General features: G+C 38.6%; 2 protein-coding genes and 2 non-coding genes across 4 annotated transcripts in view; 1 reads left to right on the top strand and 3 right to left on the bottom strand.

The window, feature by feature from the left end:
- Nucleotides 1-1336: 1336 nt before the first annotated feature.
- LOC112044384 (uncharacterized) lies at nucleotides 1337-4458 on the bottom strand. Its single transcript, XM_052881616.1, has 3 exons — nucleotides 4371-4458; nucleotides 2320-2407; nucleotides 1337-1637 (listed from the first exon to the last, which is right to left on the bottom strand). The coding sequence occupies exons 1-3, from the start codon at nucleotides 4456-4458 to the stop codon at nucleotides 1505-1507; spliced, it is 309 nt and encodes a 102-aa protein (XP_052737576.1). The 3' UTR covers nucleotides 1337-1504.
- Nucleotides 4459-5828: 1370 nt separating this feature from the next.
- On the bottom strand, nucleotides 5829-5900 carry Trnah-gug (transfer RNA histidin (anticodon GUG)). The gene has a single exon. It is a non-coding gene; the product is annotated as a tRNA-His (tRNA).
- A 4253-nt stretch (nucleotides 5901-10153) lies between these two features.
- On the top strand, nucleotides 10154-10225 carry Trnah-gug (transfer RNA histidin (anticodon GUG)). The gene has a single exon. It is a non-coding gene; the product is annotated as a tRNA-His (tRNA).
- Nucleotides 10226-13077: 2852 nt separating this feature from the next.
- The window catches only part of LOC112044385 (galanin receptor type 3), an 80525-nt gene continuing 77541 nt past the window's right edge, over nucleotides 13078-16061 (bottom strand). The window contains exon 5 of the mRNA XM_024080216.2: nucleotides 13078-15327. Coding sequence (XP_023935984.2) covers nucleotides 14651-15327 — 677 coding nt within the window. The 3' untranslated portion in view covers nucleotides 13078-14650. The remainder of the gene's footprint in view (nucleotides 15328-16061) is intronic.

The raw sequence follows: 16061 nt of genomic DNA, 5'->3' as shown, positions 1-16061 counted from the left end.
TCTACACTTATGTAAGGAGCATGGATTGACAAACTTGCAGAGTTTATATAATGAAGGACGTCTATGATAGGCACTTAGACTATCATTGGCTGTTCGAAGACTTTTGTCTTCAGGCACTTAAGAATTTAAATATATCGCGAAGTTTCCCGAATGCCCAGCCGAATTGAATTCGGCGGTTTACCTCCTTCTCAAAATTGGACCTACCTAACTGGATCATATGTCCTTAAAATGTCCTCCAAATAATTCTACACTGTTAGCAACTACGACGCTAGTTTGCAGGTATAACCTTTAGTAACAGCACGGCTATTCTCTAACGATGTTTTGTATAACTCGCAAGTGCGAGTTTCGAATTCACAGCTATCTTTCTCATTCTATAGTATAGTGTTAGACAGAGGGAGAAGGAGATGAATTTGAAACTCGCACTTGCGAGTTATAAAAATATCGTTACAGAATAGCCTAGTAGATCTAATTTGTTTATTTTTCAACGTCACAACCAAGAACCAGCCTTTCTCAAAGAGCAAACTAAAATGTACCTTTAAAACAAATACAGAACATGTGATCAACGAGTAAAATAACCGCGGGGAATTTTTAATGAACCTTTTACAGGCCAGCCTTTGTACCGCCCACGCCGGGATGAAATTTTCATTTAGATATTGCAAACTACGAGGCGTAATGTTATTTGAAATTGGTTTACTGGAAAGGTATTTTTATTTGCGGCTACGTTGATGTGGACGGTGTTTATTAGAGTCCTGGTAATATTTAATATTTCAATGTTCAAATAGCCACATTTTATTAAAAAAAAAAAACATTTATTTTAAGAAGTCCTGCTTTACAAGCACTTTTGAAACGTCAATTTTAACTATTTGTTTTTAACTCTACCACATACAGATTATGCTGAGAAGAGTCGGCAATAACCGAACGATGAGGCTTCGGCCTTGGCCAGTTACCACCCTACCGAAAAAGACGTACCGCCAAGCGATTTAGCGTTCCGGCATGATGTCGTGTAGAAACCGAAAGGGGTGTGGATTTTCATCCTCCTCCTAACAAGTTAACCCGCTTCCATCTATCTTAGATTGCATCATTGCTTACCATCAGGCATCACGTGAGATTGCAGTCAAGGGTTAACTTGTAAAGAATAAAAAAAAGCTTCCAGTTTAATATTAAGATTAGAGAATTCTGTATGCAGTTTGAGCAACTCAGAATATTCTATTCTGAGGTGATCAATAAAATAATTATGGTTTATAGGAAATCGTTTTTATTTAAGAATTTAAACTATCGTGAGTATTATTCATAAGAATGAAACACGACTAAGAAGCTCAGTTTGGATCGTGCCGCGTTGCAAGAATCAGTTCATGACTATGGGCCCTGTATCAGTTCGAAACTAGTCGGCCATACTCCGACGTTGTATCACGTGAGTTTTAGCTGTGTTTCATAATAAATTAGTATAAATCGTTTTTAAGTTAAGAGTCCTTTAGCAAAGTTCTCATGGATGGTGGTGGATTCACTACGCCCACCCAGAGCATTGGTCCAAGCATTCCATCTCCGAAGCGAAGTTGTTGGTGTCAGGTGTCGGCGCTGGACAGTGGTCGGCCCAACGGATCGTGTGGCAGTACCTTCGCCGCCAATCGTATACCCACCTGAAACAAGACTTTGGTAAATGTATGCGTGAAGTAGGACGTCGTTGTCGGTTGTGGCAGAGTATCTTTTGACGATATTTCTGGCGCAGTTGTGGTTCTCAATAAAGAGGTTCTGGGTTCGATTCCCAGCACGGTCTTCTTTATTTTTTACATTTTGGTCTTTATTATCAACTTATTATAATAAACATCAAATCAATTGAGAAATGTCATTCAGCTACTGTGTGATATTCACCAGTAGGTAAGCACCGGATGACATTTGTTACATAGAATCTCAATTTCGCATACGTCAAAGATAGTAAATAAACCTGCAGGTCACTTTTTTATCTTTTTGGATTCCCTTCTAAAGAAATAAAAAAGTGAGAAATTTTATTGCATTTGATTTATAATGCTTTTCTTTACTATGAAAAATTAAACCTCCAAGCAATAAAATGCGTCAAAGAGAAACAGTCATTTTATACATACTAGCTGACGCCGCGCGGTTTCACCCACGTGGTTCCCGTTCCCGTAAAAATATGGGGATAATATATAGCCTATAGCCTTCCTCAATAAATAGGCTATCTAACACTGAAAGAGTTTTTCAAATCGGACCAGTAGTTCCTAAGATATGCGCGTTCATCAAACAAACAAACAAACTCTTCAGCTTTATAATATTAGTATAGATTTCTTACAAATAATTACCTACCTTTCTTTGTGTGGCCATCTATCTCGCACGACCCATTCAATCAGACAATGTTTTTGCTGCGGCTTCGCTTTACAAATTTCAGATGTCACTTAAAAAGAAAATGGCTCATATTTCAAATGACAAAAGACTTATTACCTCCACGGCAAAGTCACCGACATAGCTCAACGAGTTGCGAAGCTATAGTGGCAATGGGCAGGGCACATATTTCGAAGAGCCGATGGACGCTGGGGTCCCAAGGTGCTGGAATGGCGACCCCGCACTAATAAGCGCAGTGTTGGTCGATCCCCCACCAGGTGGACTGACGACACCAGCGAGTCGCGGGATTCGCTGAATGCAGGCGGCTCAGTATTGTGATGTTTGGAACTCCCTACAAAAGGCCTATGTCCTGCAGTGGACGCCCATCGGCTGATATGATGATGATGATGATGATGATGATGATGATGAAATGGTCGGACTTAACTTAAATACGACGAGATATTCATTAAAGAAAATATGTGGCCAATGTAAACAAAAAACAACTAGATTGTATTTGAATTCAGTTCTTTCACATGCCTTCTTTGCAAAAACTAGTAGCGGAACGATTAATCGCTTGGCAGGACGTCTTTGTCGGTAGGGTGGTAGCCACGGCCGCAGCCTCCCACCAGCCAGACCTGGACCAATTTAAGAAAACCTCAATCGGTCCAGTCGGGGATCGAACCTAGGACCTCTGTCTTGTAAATCCACTGCGCTACGGAAGCCATCAAAATGATGATGATGATGATGATGATGATGATGATGCTGATGAGTGAAATATTGTTAACAAAATTAATAAAATATTTTGTTAAAAATTAAAAAATATATGTAAATAAATAAAAGATAAAAACATTGTTTATACATACCACGTGCCTCCACACGATAAACTGCTACCACACACATCAGCCAAACTGACAACATTGTGTATAATTTTTGATAAAAAGAGGTTATCAGAGTCACTTAGCTATCGGCTTATATATGCAATCGTACTACGTAGAGTCGTAGTAAACCCGATTGATATAAGCATTTATTTAAGTATATGTTTTAATAACTTTAAATAGTTAAAAAAAACAGGCATTTTTTACGCACTACACTACAAAATTACAAATATTGGGTTTAAGTCGCCTGACTATTTTTTTTCGTATTCCTGACAGCAAACCCTTTCATTTGATATCCATATCATGGGGGTGGATTTCAAACAGCCAGTCCATCTTGGGGAGGCCGCCATATTGGATTTGTAATGACGTTTCTTAGCCAGTCATGTATTGTCATCAGAACTCAGAGCGTGTGCAAAAATTTATCCTAATCGAAGACCGGGAAGTGGGTTAAATTAAGATTTCAAGATTTTCTTATACATACATTGTTACAAGCTTGGGAAGGCCGCCATATTGGATTTGTAATGACGTTTCTTAGCTTGTCATGTATTGTCATCAGAACTCAGAGCGTGTGCAAAATTTCATCCTACTCAAAGACCGGAAAGTGGGTCAAATTAAGATTCCAAGTTTTTCTTACATAAATAGTTACAAGTGAAGCTAATATAAAGCGTTTAAAAAGAGGTTATCAGAGTCACTTAGCTATCGGCTTACATACGTAATGCAATCGTACTACGTAAAGTCGTAGTGAACCCGATTGATATGAGCATTAATTTATAAATTATGAACTTATGAGTCAATTTTCATTGAGATTGTATCACTTATATACGTAACTAGAACACTAACTAAGACCTTGAACTGCGACATCATTTAATAATGATTCGTTTCAAATTACATTTATTCAATAAATTATTATGTTAATCATCATCATCATCATCATCAGGTGCCCTCTTCAAACTGAAGTTTGGCGGTCAGATGGAGAAAACTTTTCCGATCACTTGACATATTTTTCAGCTGGCTGTAATTACTCTTGGTCCACTCCTTAATATCGTCTACCCATTTACGTCTCTGCCATCTTCGTGACCTTTTTCCGACTATCTTGCCTTCTAGGATCAACCTAGGAAACTCGTAGAGTGGTCCTCTTTGCAGATGTCCGAAAAATGCAACCTTCCGCCTCATTATAGTTGTCATAAGCTCGCGTTTGCAGTTTGCTCTCTCCAGCACTTGTGTTGATTAACCACTTGTTTATCACCATTGTGTTAATATTGATAGTAAAATCTTTTTAACATTAATTTAATGTTTAATTGTATTTGATATTCTTATTTTGCAGTATTATAAAATATGTAATTACTTATTGTAACGTGGAAAACAGTGTGTCTTGGAGGAGCCCACAATAAACTTAGTCAGGTACCTGCATTTATACGTAATCCTGTACATTAGTTATATCAGGATTTTTCTTTAAGCTCGCGTTTGATATAGGTAAACCTAGAGATTTCTAACATACATACTTACCCTTATCGTTGTCAACCCATATTTGGCTCAATTCAGAGCTCGAGTCTCCTCTCAGAATGAGAGGGGTTAGGCCAATAGTCCACCACGCTGGCCCAAAGCGGATTGGCAGACTTCACACACGCAGAGAATTAAGAAAATAAAGAAAAAACCTGGTATGCAGGTTTCCTCATGATGTTATCCTTCACCGTTTGAGACACGTGATATTAAAATTTCTTAAAATGAACACAACTGAAAAGTTGAAGGTGCATGCCCGGGACCGGATTCGAACCCACACATTCCTGAATCGGAAGCAGGGATCATTTCCACTGGGCTATCTCGCCTTACTTACCCTTTACCCAATTATTATTATTATATGTTCTACTTACACGAAGCAACAATGATGAACCAAAAACGATACTTTTATACAACGTTTGACGGCCTCCGTGGCGCAGTGGTATGCGCGGTGGATTTACAAGACGGAGGTCCTGGGTTCGATCCCCGGCTGGGCAGATTGAAATTTTCTTCATTGTTCCAGGTCTGGCTGATGGGAGGCTTCGGCTGTGGCTAGTTAACAGCCTACCGGCAAAGACGTACCGCCAAGCGATTTAGCGTTCCGGTACGATGTCGTGTAGAAACCGAAAGAGGTGTGGATTTTCATCCTTCTCCTAACAAGTTAGCCCGCTTCCATCTTAGACTGCATCATCACTTACCATCAGATGAGATTGTAGTCAAGGGCTAACTTGTAAAGAATAATAAAAAAAAACGTTGCAAACGTCCTTTCGTAGATACATAAACGATCCTGGTTTTAGTAGATACATAATTTGGTATTAAGATATATTATAGCCTGGGTTAACACATAGGCTACTTTTATCCCGGAAAAATCCATGGTTCCCGAGGGATTTGTGAAAAACTAAATTCCACGCGGACAAAGACGCGGGTAGACGCTAAGACGCTAGTACTACTATAGTTTTATCAAGTTTTATCAAAATCAGTTCAGTAGTTACAGCGCTGAAGTATCTATCTACTCGTATCTAATATTCATACTTCTTCCTAGTTTTCCGCTGATTTGCCTTTGATCAAATTAGTATTGCTGTGAAAAATAAAAAAGAATGCTCCGCCGCGACAGCTGTCCGCTGCCGTGACCAGGATTCGAACCTGGGTTACTACGGCCACAACGTAGGGTCCTAACCACTAGACGATCACGGCTGTCGGAGCTATATTGCAATCAGTTAAAAATCGATCTGCTACCTCATCGATAGCAGTGCGATTATAAGTGTACCAAAGTGAAAGCTATTTAATTCTATCAAATATCTTTGCAAATATTTGCTTTTAAATTTGGTCGTGTTGAACGAAACTAGAGCGGAGTACTTTCACTCCTTTATAGCAATTTGACAACTATTTTGTAATGCCTAGTCTTTAGCGTTCTATGCTCTGTGGTAATCTATATCTATACTAATATTATAAAGCTGAAGAGTTTGTTTGTTTGATTGATTGAACGCGCTAATCTCAGGAACTGGTCCGATTTGAAAAATTCTTTCAGTGTTAGATAGCTCAGCTCAGCCTTTCTCAATAGAAAGGCTATAGGCTCCAGACTATCCCCGTATTCCTGCGGGAACGGGAACCACGCGGGTGATGCCGCGCGGCGTCAGCTAGTACCTTATATTATCCTATCCTACTAATATTATAAACGAGAAAGTTTGTATGGATGTTTGGATGTTTGTTACTCTTTAACGGCGTTACTACTGAAGCGATTTGAAATTTGGAATGGAAATAGATTTTACTCTGGATTAACACATAGGCTACTTTTTATTCCGAAAAAATCCATGGTTTCTTGAGATTTGCGAAAACTGATGATTTTGATGATATTATTGTTTGTTACTCTTTCACGCCTCGACTACTGAACCGAATTAGCTGAAATTTGGTATTGAGATATATAGCCTGGAATAACACATAGGCAACTTTTTATCCCGGAAAAATCCATGATCCCGAGTGACTTGTGAAAAACTAAATTCCACGCGGATGAAGTCGCGGGCGTCTGCTAGTGTTACTATATCTTTAAATATATTATATAGATATGTATACGATATAGGTATGGATTTAATTTCCAGTACGTTCTACTTTAAGATTTAATATTTTCTAGGCTTAGGTTCGAATCCAGTCCGGGGCATACACCTCAAATTTTTCAGTTATGTGCATTTTAAAGAAATTAAATATCACGTGTCTCAAAAAGTGAAGACGACAGACGACAGAGAAGACGTCAAAAAAAGGAGGAGGTTCTCAAATTTTTTTTAAGCGTTGTTAGCTCATAACTTCGTCATTTGTTAATCAATTATGAAAATTATTTTTTGTTTCAAGGACTATTCTTTCGGTTGGTCCCATTGGATTTTCATGAAAATCGGTTAAGGAATTTTGTGTTAAAATCAAAATAAAATTGAAATACTATTATTGAATAATTTTTATGTTAAAAGATCATATTGAATCCATTGTCTATAAAGTTCTGTATCTATACTAATATTATAAAGCTGAAGTTTGTTTGTTTGATTGAACGTGCTAATCTCAGGAACTACTAGTCCGATTTGAAAAATTATTTCAGTGTTAGATAACCCATTTATCGACGACGGCTATAGGTTATATATTATTCTTGTATTCCTACGGGAACGAGAACCACGCGGCTAAAACCGCGCGGCGTCAGCTAGTTGTTCAATATGTACGTTGAACATGCAATGAAGCAATTGTTTGTGAACATATAAGGCTTGAAACTCAAACTAAACTAACACAGTTTGTTCACTAACATACTAACTGGCTAACAATGTCTACCCTTCTACAAGGAATGTTATTAAAGCTTAACATGACCGTTTTGTATTTCATTGATTCATACTAATTTGGTATCGAACTAATTTTAGGTAACCCATCCGCTGGGCTTTGACGGCCTCTTTGGCTCCGTGGATTTACAAGACGGAGGTCCTGGGTTCGATCCTTGGCTGAGCCGTTTAAGGTATTCTTCTTTGGTCCATCTCTGGCTGGTGAGAGGCCGTGGCTAGTAGCCATCCTACCGGCAAAGGCCTCCCGCCAAGCGATTTAGCATTCCGGTACGATGTCATGTAGAAACCGAAAGGTGTGTAGATTTTCATACTCCTCTTAACAAGTTAGCTCGCTTCCATCTTAGATTGCATCATCATTACCATCAGGTGAGATTGTAGTCAAGGGCTAACTTGTAAAGAATAAAGAATAAGTGTATGAAACTAACGATGCAAATGATTTGAACAAGGCTGCGAATACAGTATGTACTCTCATCATCAATATTAGCAGCCTATTTACCCACCACGCTGCTTCAATGCGGGTTGATGGGTTTGGCGTGAAAATGTTTAATTCTTTAACAACCACTATCAGATGTTAATGATAATAATGAGCGGGCCCGACGACTTATGGTAGGCGTCCTCACATGCACATCATAAAACATTTATGATGTATCGGACGCATCGCGGTAAACGGATTTTTAATTTTACCGTAGATAAAATCCGGTTGATGCGGTCCGGACGCCCACGTGATCTCCGAGACACACGGCTCTAGGCAATTCGACTAATAATTTCTTAGAAAAATGTAAAACTCAGTAAATCAAAGCCCGATGCTGTCTCTTAATCGGATGTAGTATGAAGTTGACATCTGGATTCGATTAAATTAATCAGAATTTACTCAGTTCCCAACGAATTCGAATTGGATGCAATGCGGAATGCTTAAACGTTATTAAGTTAGGTAGTTTGTTTAATTTGAAAACTATAATGCTAGTGCCTGCGTTTTGATCCAGTTAGTACCTATTTAACTTTATTACCATTTGTATAGACCAATGCATTCTAACCGACAAGTTCTCAACTGCCAGTTTTGCTTAGCTGTTATGTAAAAGTAAGGCTGTTTTTACATTGTGCTTTTTTGTCCACGACATATAGAAACGTTTTAGCTGACGTGTGGGTGGATGAAAGTCATATTATCTACTAGTGTAAGATAAGAAGAAGATATAACCATATAAGAGATAGTTTTTTTTTTCAAAGAATATTTGCCTTATTTTTTAAATATGACCAATATTTCCAATCCACTCCAACTAGTCGGGAAAGACTGTTTTAGGAGTGGGTACGATAATAGACCAACGGGGTTTGAACCACCATCCCTCGGTAATGAGTCCGACCGCTCTTACCTTTGAGCTATTGAGGCTCTAAAGCAAATATGTTGGTGAAAGAGAATATGTAATGTTATAAGTTATTACAATGGAGAAGCACTTTGTATGATAGAAGTGAATACAAGAGAAATACATGTCGATCCCATTTAATATGAAACAAAGATAATGAGAGGAAGTCTTTTAAAATAATGTTTTTTTATAAAAAAAAATCTTTAGAATGAAGTATATATTAGTATAGAAAAAAAAACATAAAAACTTAACAAAACAGAGACAATATCTTCTCATTAAAGAATGGAGTTTTTTATTGAAACAACTGGCTGGGACTGTGGTTTGGATTCGTCGGGTTTTATCAGAAAATAACGAAATAAATTATAATCATTCAGCACTCAAAATGAATCCTAAAATAACATCTGCCATCTATCAAAGGCAAATAAATAATTTTATTTTGTTAGTAGTTCAGATAATTAATCTTGATCTACTTTCCCTGTCAACAGCGCTCCATCTTAGTCATTATTAATTAATTATTATCATTATTTTGTCGAGAGCGTGGGTAGTTAAACACAAAACTACTCAGCAGTGAACGTTTCACTAGACGATCTCTATCGTGAATTATATTCACGTGAATTTAATTAAGTCTTAAATGGGTATTAAAATTCCCTTTATAATATAGAAAATTTGGAATGGTATACTTGGGTATCTGCTGTTTAGTACCTAATTGTTCCATGAAGCTGGTCTATTGATAAAAAAAACCAAACCATCGGTTTATATTATTATCTTTGTTGGTTGGTTGGTTGTTGGTACAGTTGTGTTTTTTAAACTATTGCATACTTTTGACGTGACTCTAGGGTTGCCAACTTTCTGTACAAAAAATAAAGTATATTCTGGTCTATGAAGATTATTAACCAGTATTTTAGAAATACGAAAATTTTCTTTTGAAAAATACAACCATTCCATGAGTATTTTCTTATGACGTTGTCACGTTCAACTATCGTCAGTAAACCGACTTTACAGACAATCGACTTTTTTTATTAACAAACGTTTACATGCACGTACAATTTAATTATTGTCAAAAAAATATTGGGGAATTAAAATAGGCTGACGATGTTGTAACAAAATATCGGTGTATTCGATGAATAAAAAAATTGTTGTCAGATAAGTTTTACAATGTGCAGTGTGCACAAAGGCTAGTGTTCGTTAGAGTGTAAAATTGATATGACTGAAATTGCGGCGTGTTCATTTTATAGCAAGGTATTGGTTATTTTCACCGCACCTCTCACCAGCTCCGACAGCCGTGATCGTCTAGTGGTTAGGACCCTACGTTGTGGCCGTAGTAACCCAGGTTCGAATCCTGGTCACGGCAGCGAATAGCTGTCGCGGCGGAGCTTTTTTTTATTTTTCCCAGCAATACTAATTTGATCACAGGCAAATCAGCGGAAAAGTAGGAGGAAGTATGAATATTAGATACGAGTAGGTAGATACTTCAGCGCTGTGACTACTGAACGGATTTTGATAAAACTATAGACAACTGTCGCGGCAGAGCTGTTTTTTATGGGACTTTTTATGAGTGACAGAAACTGATATAATTTAATTTTAAAAAAAAATACATACTACCTGCGTCAGAGTGGTCTTTTTAAAAGAAGACATCAGATTTGAGACATGTTGGGAGATAAAATTCCAAAATTAATCAGAGCTGGCAATCGAAGTCAGGACGAAGTTAGTTGGAAACCAAGATATTATCCACTGCATCGGAGATGTTCTTTGAAAAGTGGTTAACAAATCAGATCTGAGCCATAATATTAGAAACACAGAATAGAGAATGATACAGAATGAGTCTTTATAAGCCGCGCGGTGATTCCGATAAAACCCATAAAAAACAAACGTCCTTGACATCCGCATATACAAACTTTTCTCATAATTTGTATTTCAAGATTTAACACTTACAACAATTATTGATTTCCTAATAGATTAAGAATCAATATCTTTAAAAAAATACTCCACCTTATTTTTTTTAGTTTTTGTGAACAGTTTTTAAAATACATATTTAAAAACATAAGACGCCATTTTTCTTAATGAATATTGAAAATTACTGATGTCGCATCAGTAATTTTGCTTTTTGTCGTTCTGATTCGAGAATGTATTCGTTTTTGGAATGGTCGCTTCACTGCCGTGTTCCGTGCGCTCTATCTGCCTATGATTCTTTAATCTGTAATTAGAATAAATAAAAATCCAATATTATCACAAGCTTGGAATCAAACCAGAGCCTATATATAGCAATCCGAGGCAATGTCCATTGGGACAGTGTGGTTATATAAAAGAGGTTACGTGTCAAACTGACATTAACTCACATAATTGATCCCTATGGCGTTATTTAAAAGTTCTCGAACTCGATGTCCAAACTTTCTATTATTTAATGGGCCCTTGTGATTTTGCTTCGAAAAAAAGCTTTAGGAACTTGTTTAATTAATTTTTGCTGTTGTTCAAATATTCTTTATTCAATTATTTTTTAGCAGCTTTCATCTTTGATTTAGAGTTCCGTGCAAATAATATTAAGTTCTTTTTACTTTGTCGTCTAGTTGATCGCTTGTAATATGATCACGAGGTCAAGGGTTCGGGAAAAAGTAATGTTTTTGTTATTATCAAATTAAATTTAGTAGTAGAACATTTTGTGATAGATCTAGTCCGTGTAATCTATACGGAGTAGGTGGATACTGGGTAGGTACTTCTAATATATCCAGGAAGCATAAGTAGGTACCAATTAGTAACTTAACAATTTAGCTTATACTTTGCCAAGAATTGATGAGCTAAATCGTGAATTTTTTAACAGTCACCTACGTATTATAAATGTTAACTTTTTTTTTTTAGCTTTTTTTTTTTTATACAAAATAAGATCGCGCTTGACCACGATCTCACCTGATGGTAAGTGTAGATGTGGCCTAAGGTGATACGCGCTTGCCTAGAAGATGCCTATTCACTCTCATCTTAAAGATGCCCAAGTTGTAAGAATTAGGAAATACTGACTTCGGGAGAGAGTTCCATACCCTAGCCATACGTATAAGAAACGAAAAAGCAAATCGCTTCGTACGAGTCCTAGGAATGTCAATGACGTAGGGATGGAAACCTACCCGGTGTCTTGCAGTGCGGTGGTAAAAAGGTGACGGTGGTACAAGCTCAAATAGCTCCTGTGCACACTCTCCGAAATATATTCTGTAAAAAACCGAGAGACTAGCAACCTTCCTACGATGACAAAGAGTTTGAAGTTTTTTCAGAAGGGGTGAGTCTTCGCCTATAAGTCTCCTGGCTCGGCGATCTACTGCGTCCAAAGCAGCCAACTGATACTTAGCAGAGCCATCAAAAAGGTGACTGCAGTACTCCATGCACGATCGAACCTGAGCTTGATATAAAGTTAGCAATTGGTGTGGTGTGAAGTACTGCTTCACCTTATTTAGGATACCAAGTTTTTTGGCGGCAGTTTTGGCTTTGGCTTCTATAGATCGACCGAAATTAATGGTAGCCGATATGTCGACACCCAGAAGATCTATATGATCGGTGATGGGAACAGATATATTTCGGAAAGAAGGAGATGCAGTAAAAGGACTCCGTTTTGCTGTGAGTAGACACGCCTGCGTTTTGGTTGCGTTGAACTGAACCAAATTGGCATCACCCCAGTCAGAAACTTCTTTAAGGGTAGAGTTCAAGCGTTCAACCATCGTCTTTCGGAGCTCATTAGTTTCAATTCCACTGACGCGTGGACCGGACGTATACCTCTCCATTACAGTGCTGTCATCTGCATACCCAAGGATTCCAGGTTTAAGCAGGTCATTAATATGCAGCAAAAAGAGTGTAGCGGAGAGAACAGACCCTTTAAAGCTAGCTAGCTTAAATATCTACGCCACTTTACGGCGCTGGACTCGCTGCGCTCCATTACAAAATGGATGTCCGGGGTTCGGTTGGGCCGAATGAGATTTTCTTAATTGATCCAGGTCTGGGTGGTGGGAGGCTTCGGCCGTGGCCAGTTACCACCCTACCGACAAAGACGTACCGCCGAGCGATTTATCATTCCGGTACGATGTTGCGTAGAAACCGAAAAGTGGTGTGGACTTTTCATCCTCCTCCTAACAAGTTAGCCCGCTTCCATCTTAGACTGCATCATCACTTACCATCAGGTAAGATTGTTTGATCAAACAAAAAAAAATGTATCGTCAGTCTAGAACAGTAAACCCCTCTCAATTAGCCGGTATTCCTCCACCTTTATTAAAGGTCTATTAATAAAACGGAGGTACCTTTTATTTCCGAACGTTAAGGAAACCCATAAACAATTCTGTAGAAGGAAAATAATTACACATCTATACATGTTTACGCCGCTATTCGCGACGGCAGTAAAACAAACACAACAGTTTCATACACTTTATTGCTTGACGGATATTCACAATAAAATCTCGAGCTACGTTTATAACGGCGCGCGAGATACTCTTGCGTAGACTATACGAGGCACTGAGAGACAGGAATCACAGATCGAGAGAGCTTAGAAGATATTGTCCGTTTCACGACCGGTGGGTACTGTTACTTCGTAAAAGTTAGAACAGAGCTCTTACAATATGGCCGGCATAGCACAGACTACAGAAAGACGGCAGAGGTAACGGACAATGCATACCAGTGGCGTAGCGTGCCTTACAGGGGCCCTGTTTCAAAATTAGTTGGCGGGCCCAAATGAAGGGTTAAGATTTCTCACAAAAGAAAAATGCTCGCTTAAAATAAATATGGCAGTGACTTAAACTATAGTAACATGAGTGTAGGATGTTTTTAACTTTTAGGCGCACGCTTAACTAGGGAAAAAAGAGATTGTGGATTACTTATATTTTAATAATTTTTGCTTTCACACGTTAGAAGGGTCCGTTTTATTGATACGGCTGTTAAGGCGGTAGCTACGCCCCTGATGCATACATATACGTACGTACAAAATTAGCCTATTCATAAATACTTCAAAGCACATTGAGACACGTTTGAGGTTTAAATAATTTTATCACTATTTATAATAAACTGATTTATAAAAAAGATGTTTTTCTACACTCTTTTAGATTTTAAAATATGTAAAAGAGTGTTGAAAAAAATCTTTTCGTAGGACAATTTTGGCAACATATCCTAGAAATAAGGTGATTGATCTTGAATCGAGTTTTCTCTGAAGCATCCAGTGAAACAAGGATACTGCGGCGGTGCATGCATGCGCTGACATGCGCCTGTTCAAAACCTATACTTTGAGGGTTTTAATTGCCAATCCTTCTGCCGTCCGACATGTGTGTACCGGTCATAAATGCAATGTCGGTGAAACGACGCGCTAGTTTGAGGAAGCGCGGTGTTATATTTTTACATTTATATTATTATTTAGTTTTAATTATATTTACAAATATATTTTACACCTAATACACGTTTACATAACAAGAATAAAATTTACTAGTCTGTACAAAAAACATACAATATTATTATTTGAAATCCATTTTTGACGTTTTAAGAATATATATTATGTAAAAAACGTTTGATTCTTTCTTCTAAAGTTACAGACATGTAGGTATACAGTTTGCTTTGAACTGTGTCGCGAAAATATGTTGATGAATAAAAAGAGTTAATTATATATTAAAAAATACAAATGAATTTATTTCAAGTAGCTTTTCCAGAGCTTACTTTAGAAACACATTTGAGAAAACAGTTTCATTAGCTAAGAAGCGAATTCTCAAGTTTAATATAAATTGACACAGTACCCACAAGTTGTGAAACGGAATACAGATGGACATCAATATAGAAAGCTAGAGGGAGGCGGTCGGGGGGAGGGCGCCGGCCTCGCGAGACGGGGATGAAAGGCTCCCAACGCCGCCTCGTTCGTGGACGAAGGCCTCTCCTCTCGGACCCTGAGCTGGGGGATCCTCCACGCCGCACACGCTGCCGTCAACGCGTGTCTATTCAGCAACCAGTACGCCGCAGCATTGATCGCTGAGTGCGCGTGACCCAGCAGCAAGGCGTACTGACTTACAACCAAAGGAGCGTGCAGACCAAACGTGCTGCACACAACTATCGCTGCGTGAGGACACCAGCAAGCGGCGAAAACTAAAGCGATCCCAACTAGAACGTTCCCAAGACGTCGTCTTGACCGCAACGTAGACGTCTGTGGTTGCGGGCCCAATAAACTCGGTTGCAACTTCTTTGGTCGTACATCGCCGACGTCTACCGCGTCTCTTCTTTCTCTTCCCACTCCAGCGACAATTATGACGTGTGTCGGTCTCCGTATCAGCGGGACGGGGAGAGGCAGCTCGCCGTGCGCAGCTCTAGCTGTCAGTGACAGCGCTGTCAGTTTGACGCGCACGGCCCAGTGACAGCGGGTGACAGCTATGACAGGTATGCAGTAGGTAACGACCGCGTGCGCTGCGGCCAGCGGGGGACACGACAGGCAGGTTGCTACCACAGTGACTGCACCTGCGGGTAAGAGAGAGCATTTAAAGATAACTTTTCATATTAAATAGCCTGTGGCAAAGCTACGCTTTGTAGGGCAGCTAAGAAACATTGCCCTTTGCCCGTAATCCTGAGACTCTAATGCACATCTATAATTTCATAAGCAACCATGCCAGATTAGAACACAGCGATTGTGCTTGACGGCAGAAATAAACATGACGAGAAATCAATGGCGAAGAATAGCATTTAGACGATGATAAGTCGTCCCAAAGAAAAGAAAATTCATATAGCGTGATACAAACTCCGGTTCCTGTATCTATAGATACAGTACAACAACGAATATACGTGGATTTTTAAAGCTAGATTTTTAAAGGAATCGGCTTGCATGAACTCTTCGCCGCTGCAACCATGCCAGATTAGGACACAAGACAGAAATCATTTACTATTAATAGGTTAGGTTAGGTATCCTTAGGTAGTAGCAGGTATCTTTCTTAAAGTTTAAGAATTATTCTGATAACCGCTTAACAATAAACGCATCATAGAATTTCTACACTATAGTCTACTACGGCGTATCTTTTGAGGATAATTTACTATATCCATTATATCTTCCTAAAAATAGTCATGTATAATGTAGGAAGTTTATATCGATTTTGCGGGAGAAGATGCGGGCGTCTGCTAGTGAAATAGCATAACAGATACACCAGTATCGTGTGTAAGAAGTGTTGTGAATCGATTACATGTTGAAAGCGCGGCTGAAT

Source organism: Bicyclus anynana, chromosome 1 (assembly GCF_947172395.1).
Source record: "Bicyclus anynana chromosome 1, ilBicAnyn1.1, whole genome shotgun sequence".
NCBI classification, from domain to species: domain Eukaryota; kingdom Metazoa; phylum Arthropoda; class Insecta; order Lepidoptera; family Nymphalidae; genus Bicyclus; species Bicyclus anynana.
This window is presented reverse-complemented; position numbering and strand designations above follow the sequence as displayed.

Coding starts and splice junctions, on each gene's coding strand:
- LOC112044384 (XM_052881616.1), bottom strand. CDS start 4,458: ATGGTGATAAACAAGTGGTTAATCAACACAAGTGCTGGAGAGAGCAAA. Junction 2,408..4,370: donor CAACTATAATGAGGCGGAAG/GTTGCATTTTTC, acceptor TTTCTTTTTAAG/TGACATCTGAAATTTGTAAA. Junction 1,638..2,319: donor AGATGGCCACACAAAGAAAG/GTAGGTAATTAT, acceptor GTCTTGTTTCAG/GTGGGTATACGATTGGCGGC.